Genomic DNA, 6,987 nt, shown 5'->3' on the forward strand with positions numbered 1-6,987 from the left:
GTTATAACTGCTGTATTTTAACTATTTTAAACATCTGTAAATATAATATAGGAACTGATTTGGGAAGAAACTAAGGTTGTAGGCAAAGGCTTCAAGATTCTAAATTGCCAATACGTGCGATGACAAAGATAAGTTTAAGCGGTGTACAAAACCTACATTTTCCCTCAATAAACGAAAGACGTCTGTCCAGTCGATACTAAATTTTAGAGAAAAAATTCAAGGTGACGACGTAAAAGAGGTAACAAAATTTTACGAAGTGATGACCAACCAAATAAAAAGTTTGCAATTCGCAATGATGAAGGGGGTTTTCTATAGGGATTCAAATACACTCATATGTACTAGAAAGAAAACATTTTGCGCCACATTGATAACCGAGATATCAGCGATAAAAATGGGGGGGGGGGTCTGGCGCCATTTTTCTAAACTAATAACATTTTTCAAATTCATCATAGATATCTTTCATAACTTCAAATGCGCCTAAAGTTGAGGACATGAATTCATTCGCCTTTAAATGCGCTCATATGCACTATAATTGTTTTTGTTTAAAATTTAGAAAATTGCCCAAGATATAGAGGTATTAAAATTTTACAAAGTGGTGACCAACAAAATAAAAAGTTTGGATTCTGAAAAGCTTTTCGTATAGAATTTCGAAAGCGCTCATAGGCGCCAATTTCGAAATTAACAAAAAACTACAATCAACCCCCTCATTACCAGTTGTTACGATCTACTGTCAAAAGCTATTTCCAAATAACCTGAATTGCAATATAAAAATGTATAATTATATGCTTATATGCGCTAGTTTCAAAATTAACAAAAAACCTTAACCAACCCCCGTATTACCACTTGCTACTGATTCAACAACCTATGATATCTCTAAATAACCTAAACTGCAATATAAAAATTTATAAATTGCTGTTCGGATAAGATTTCAAATGCGCTCATATCCGCTACTTTTAAAATATTAAAAATACCATTTTAAAAAAACCTTATTAACACTTGCTGTCGATCCAACAACCGATTATATCTCCAAATAACCTATACTTTAATATAAAAATTTATAATGATCAGTTCGGATAAGATTTCACATGCGCTTATATGCGCTACTTTTGAAATTAACAAAAAACCATAACAAGCCCCCTCATTCCCACTTGTTGCCTGTCCAACAACCGATGATATCTCCAAATAACCTAAACTGCGATATAAAAATTTATGATGATTTGTTTGAATAAGATTCCAAATGTGCTCATAAGCCCTAGTTTCAAAATTAACAAAAAACCATAAACAACCCTCTTATATTACCACTTGCTACCAATCCAACAACCTATAATATCTCCAAATAACCTAAACTGCAGTATAAAAATTTATAATGATCTGTTCAGATAAGATTTCAAATGCGCTCATGTGTACTACTTGCAAAATTAACAAAAAACCATAATCATCCCCCTTATTCTCACTTGTTCCAATCCACTATCTAATGATACCTCCAAATAGATATTTAAAATATTTGAAATCCTGCACAAAGAGTCCCTCACAAAATTGTATAGTGCACTTTAGTTTATTTGGAGATATCTAAGAGCGATGTATCGGTAACAATTGGCAATACGGGGGTTGATTATAGTTTTTTGTTAATTTTAAAAGTGGCGCATAAAAGCGAATTTGAAATCCTATTCGAAGAAACCATTATAATTTATTATATTGCAATTTAGGTTATTTGAAGATAGCTTTGGATAGTAGATCGTAACAAGTGGCAATGAGGTTCATTTTAATAAAAGTGGCGCATATGAGCGCATTCAAAACACCATAGAAAACTCTCTTTATAAATGCGGAGTGCAAACTCTTTATTATGTTGGTCATCACTTCGTAAAATGTTGTGACCTCCATATCTTGGGCAATTTTCAAAATTTTCAAAAAAAAAAATCTATGGCGCATATAAGCCCATTGGAAGACAAAAGAATCCATGTTCTCAACTTTATGTTGCACATCAGTGTTGAGGATTTAACACCTGCGTTATACTCCACCCTCCAAAATATGATATCTTTGTCAATTAGCTAGCGCAAAATCTTTTTTTGGTGGCGCATTTGAACGCATTTGACGTTTTGAAAGATAGGTGTGATGAATTTAAAAAAATTGTATTGGTTTATAAAAATCACGCCAGCCCCCCACCTCCCCCCCCCATTTTGATCAGTGATCACTTGGTTATCAACGTATCATTTTGGGCGCAGTTCTATGGGCTATAAAGAGCCAAAAATTAAGAGTGGTGGGCTGGTGTAACTGGCCTCCACTACAGCGCCAACGCTCGAGAGATTCGACGGCCATCGCAGCGGCGACCAATGTGGCGCATGCAGACAAGCAAAATCCGAGTTCGAAAAGCTCTTTACTCAGCACACTCACCGTTTGAGTACTCGGGAAAAGATCCGAGACCTAAGATCTTACACGGAGAAAAATAGATATTGAAAAGCAGATATTAAAAACTTTGATATTTAACCATAATATACAGATATTACTGCATAATATCTAATATCTTCTATTCAACATACAAAATATTAAATGGAAGTATCTATTGATATTGAAAGTATAAAATGTCTCATATTAACAGTTAATATCTAAGATATTAAAAAAGCTAAATTTTATCGGAGCAAGGTCGCTGACGTGTGGCATGCCGACAAAAAATTTTAACCCCGCGTTGTCTGTATCTTGAGCTTTCATCGTGTGTATTATGGTTTTCGGATATCTATTGCGATATAGGTTTTGGAGAAAAATGGATTAAATGTTTTTGGATATGTTATAATTTTCTCAAGAAAATGATGACTCAGCTACAGGCATCTTTCATATTAGCCTTGAACAGTGCGTTATCTGTTCAAAACAAAAATCGCATAATTATGCAAAAAGACGAATGCTTGAGGATTCGGATCATAAAAACAGAGGACTACGATATTAGCATTCTTTTGCATTTTATAGAAAATGGCATGGTTTACAGGTAATTTTTGTACAATGAAAAAATATTTCTTGAATTTCTTAGATTCTGCTCTTTAATATCTTGGATATTGTCAGTTAAAATCTTCTTTTTAATATCTACGGATACTCTACTTCTGTATCTAGATTTCTGTCCCATAGTTAAATCGCCAAGATATTACCTATTAATATCTTTAGGCATTGCTTCCCTGAAGATATCCGCTCTTTGGTACAGCGCTGGCGTAGTCGGCATCGCTGGAACCTACAAGTTCTTGCTCGTTTCCTCTGGTTCTATACAACAAACCTAGATCGTTGACTCCGATGAGATACGCGAATATGCGTTTGACTACTTTAGAGTGCGCAAAATTATGTTTATTAAAGAACTTCGAAACCGAGTTGATGGCGAACGCAATGTCTGGACGAGATACCACGGTGAAAAACATTAGCAAACCTACGACCTCTCGATATGGCATACCCTCATAGACATCATCCTCATCTGCGGGACACAAAATCGCGTTCATATCTGCCGGCACACTCACCGGCTTTGCATCAGCTATTCCGAATTTCTCCACGATTTTCCTGGCATACTCGGTTTGATGTATAAACATTGTTTTTGTTTCCCTGTTTCGTTCGATTTACAAACCAACGAATTTCTTCGCGCTTCCGAGCGTTATTTCAAACGCACTTTTCATATGCGTTAGAAAATAATTCAATACTCGCGACGAATCCGAGGCTACAAGGTCACCATCGACAAATAAAGGCAGATAAACGTCCACTTCGTCGACATACCCATTAAAAATACACTGATCCGCATCACTTTGAGAGGAATTCAACTTGCTTAAAATAGGGACCCTGTAGTAAGGGACGCGCCACCTGGGCAGCTGACTGCCGATTGATCGAGTGAGAAGAGAGAGATACTTCCGTTCCATATCAAGATACTATATCAAAATTTACTACAGCTTCGCGCTTCGGTATGCGAATAGCGCAATCATGTTTAATGAGTTTATTTAAGGATCGTGTATTATATTTAAAACATTTTAAATACTTATTTATTCGTAAAATCTTCAAATTTAAAGATTCAAGGTTAAAGATTAATCTTTTTTGTTTGAAGATTTGGCCATTCAGTTAAAAATTAATATTTTTAGGTTGAAAATTTAACTATTTGGTTAAAAGTTAAACGATTCGGTTGTAAATGCAAATCTTTCATTAAAAAGTTAAATTTTTAACAAAACCGCTTAAACTGAAAATGAAAAAGTTTAATTTTCAGTTTTACAAAATTAACGAATTTGCAATCAAATAGTTACTTCTTCATCGAAAAAAAATAACATTTTAATGGAATAGTTAAACTTTTAAATAAGTATATAAATTTTCAACCGAAAACTAAAAAATATGATTATTTTAAAACAACAACGGCTGAATTGAACCAAAAAGTGGATTTCAAGCAAATTTTTTCATTTTTAACTAGAGATAAGCTTTAAACTAAAATAATCAATCTTCAACCAAAAAATTAATTCGTAAACGGTCGTTCAACCTTAAAAGAATTAGAGGAATGTTCAACAAAAAGATTAATTTTCTACCAAAGAAGGAAAGAATTTTCAACAAAAGAATTAAATTTTCAACTAAAATGATGAATATTCAACCCAAAAAAGATCCATTTTTAAACAAAAAAGTTGAGTCCTCAACAAAGGAGCTTTAACAGAAGATAATTCACAACTTCCAACCTACAGTTGTAGATGTATATATGCATATATTATCGAGCACAAAGCTCGAGGACGAACAAAGAAAAAAGAAAACTATATAAAAAATTGTCGAGTTTTCAACCCAAAACGGCAATTTTTCCAAAAAATAGTTGAATTTTCAACCAAAAGCGATACATTTTTATTGTGTTCATGTTCACTAAGAAAATCAAGTTGCTACCCAAAGAGATGAGTTTTTAACCAAGAAACAATTTTAGTCAAGAAAGCAAACAAATTCAACTAAATTGTTAAACATTTGCAACCAAAAATAAAAAAAAAAACTTTTCCCTTATAGTTTAAAAATCAAGTAATTAGTTGAAAATTCGTCTTTTTTGTTAAACATTAATCTCATTGGTTAAAAATTAATCTTTTGAACAAAGAATTTTTTCTGCAACGAAAAAATAGTTCTCTTAAAATTTAATCTACAAACAACATAATTCCCTTCCTGACAGATTCAACGACTTGAAGTGCAGAACCTGCCTAATGTTAAATGGATTCGATCTCCTTTGAAATAATTTTTATAACACTTTTTTTTTGGTGAAAATTAATTTTTTTAACACAGAATTCAACTATGGCATTTTTGGTAGAAAATTAAATTTTTAAAATAAAGTGTGATCTTTTTTAGTTGAAAAACTAATTGTTTAAAAACTTATGGATTTTGTTTGAAATTCATATTTTTAATAGAAAATTAATCTTCTTCTTTGAAAATTCATCTTGCTGACTGAGAATTCAAAAATTTTTTGGACAATTCTTATTTTTTCAAAACTAATTTATTGAAATGAAAATTTAACTTTTCATTTATGTTTAAAAATTAATTGATATTTTTAATTACAATCTGTTTCGATAGAGAACTCAGATTTTTTTTTTAATTACACTTCTTTGAATTAAACATTATTTTTTTTACTAAAAACTGAACCATCCCATTTTTTCGTTGAATGTTAAGTTCATGATTAAAGCTTTATCTGTTTCGGTTTAAAAAGAACCTTATTTACACACAAACACACACACACACACACACACACACACACACACACACACATATATATATATATATATATATATATATATACAAATTAATTAATTTCCGTAATAGTAAAATCTATTTATATTACTTTTGGTTAAAAAATGATATTTTTAAGTTAAAAATCATATGTTTGTTTGAGACTTTCTAGATTTTGTAGAATATTCGTAATTGTTGGTAGAAAAGTAATATTCTTGGTTGAAATTAATATTCGCTAAAAATGGAACTATTTGTAAACAAATTCATCTGTTTTCATACAGTACTTGAAAATTCCAAATTTTGTTGAAAATTCGTCATTCTTTGTAGAAAAATAAACTTCCTACTTGAAATTTCATCTTTTTTCGAGGATTCTATTATTTTGTTAAAAATTCCTTTTTTCGTGAAAAATTAATTTATTTAAGAGAAAATTCGATTATACCATTTTTATAGTATTCATTCTAAATGAATTCTCGTTATAAAGTTTCTAAACTTAAAACGTTTCTGTCAATATATTAATTATGTATGTAATCAATTGCCTTACGATATCAAAATAATTATTACAGCTTTGGGAGCATCTTCCTTTGGCGCTAACATTCGTATACTGTATACTTCACATAATCACATAGCTACAGTTTTTTCCTTTTTACATTTTTTCCGACTGCGTGAGTTACACAGTGGGTTATTCATTTGCTTGCAGTACGAATTTATATCACTATTCCCTTTTATTTAATAACTTCTTCTACTAATATTGTCGGTTCACGCTACATACTTTATATTGTTCACATTTTCAATTTTTACGTGCTTTTCGGGTGTATGGGTTCATAATACTATTTTTCTTTTTAATTAGATTTTTTTATTTCATAAATATTACTATTGTCTATTTTTCTCACTTCAAAACTATTAATTACTTTGACTTTCCCAATCCGATTGAATAGACGATACAGGTATATTATTTATTGGCGTTTGAATACCTCGCACCTTCTACCGCTGGCTCCAACTTCCGTTCCATTTTCCCCCACAACATGACCACATGGCGCGTCTCTTACTACAGGGTCCCTAGTTTAGAACAGTGATCCCAGGTATGAAACGAGGTACACTCCAATACTATCACAGGCCTATGTCATGTGAATATAGTAGGAGATGATGTACATTACTGGGTTGCCCGCGCAACCCATTTCCCCACTTCTGAATTTGAAAACTCGAAGGTGCACGCTTGTCGGTCGGAACACTTCGGCGGTTCTATTTATATTTCAATCTGCTTTGAAATAAAATCAAGCAATTGTGATTTTAATATTTCCA

At 31.9% G+C, this 6,987-nt stretch overlaps 1 protein-coding gene across 1 annotated transcript; it reads right to left on the reverse strand.

Moving 5' to 3' along the window:
• Positions 1-3,146: 3,146 nt before the first annotated feature.
• On the reverse strand, positions 3,147-3,560 carry LOC117173699 (uncharacterized mitochondrial protein AtMg00810-like). The gene has a single exon (XM_033362340.1). It carries the CDS (start codon positions 3,558-3,560, stop codon positions 3,147-3,149), a length of 414 nt encoding a protein of 137 aa, XP_033218231.1.
• Positions 3,561-6,987: the final 3,427 nt, after the last annotated feature.

This window comes from Belonocnema kinseyi, chromosome 5 (genome assembly GCF_010883055.1).
Source record: "Belonocnema kinseyi isolate 2016_QV_RU_SX_M_011 chromosome 5, B_treatae_v1, whole genome shotgun sequence".
Lineage (NCBI taxonomy): Eukaryota > Metazoa > Arthropoda > Insecta > Hymenoptera > Cynipidae > Belonocnema > Belonocnema kinseyi.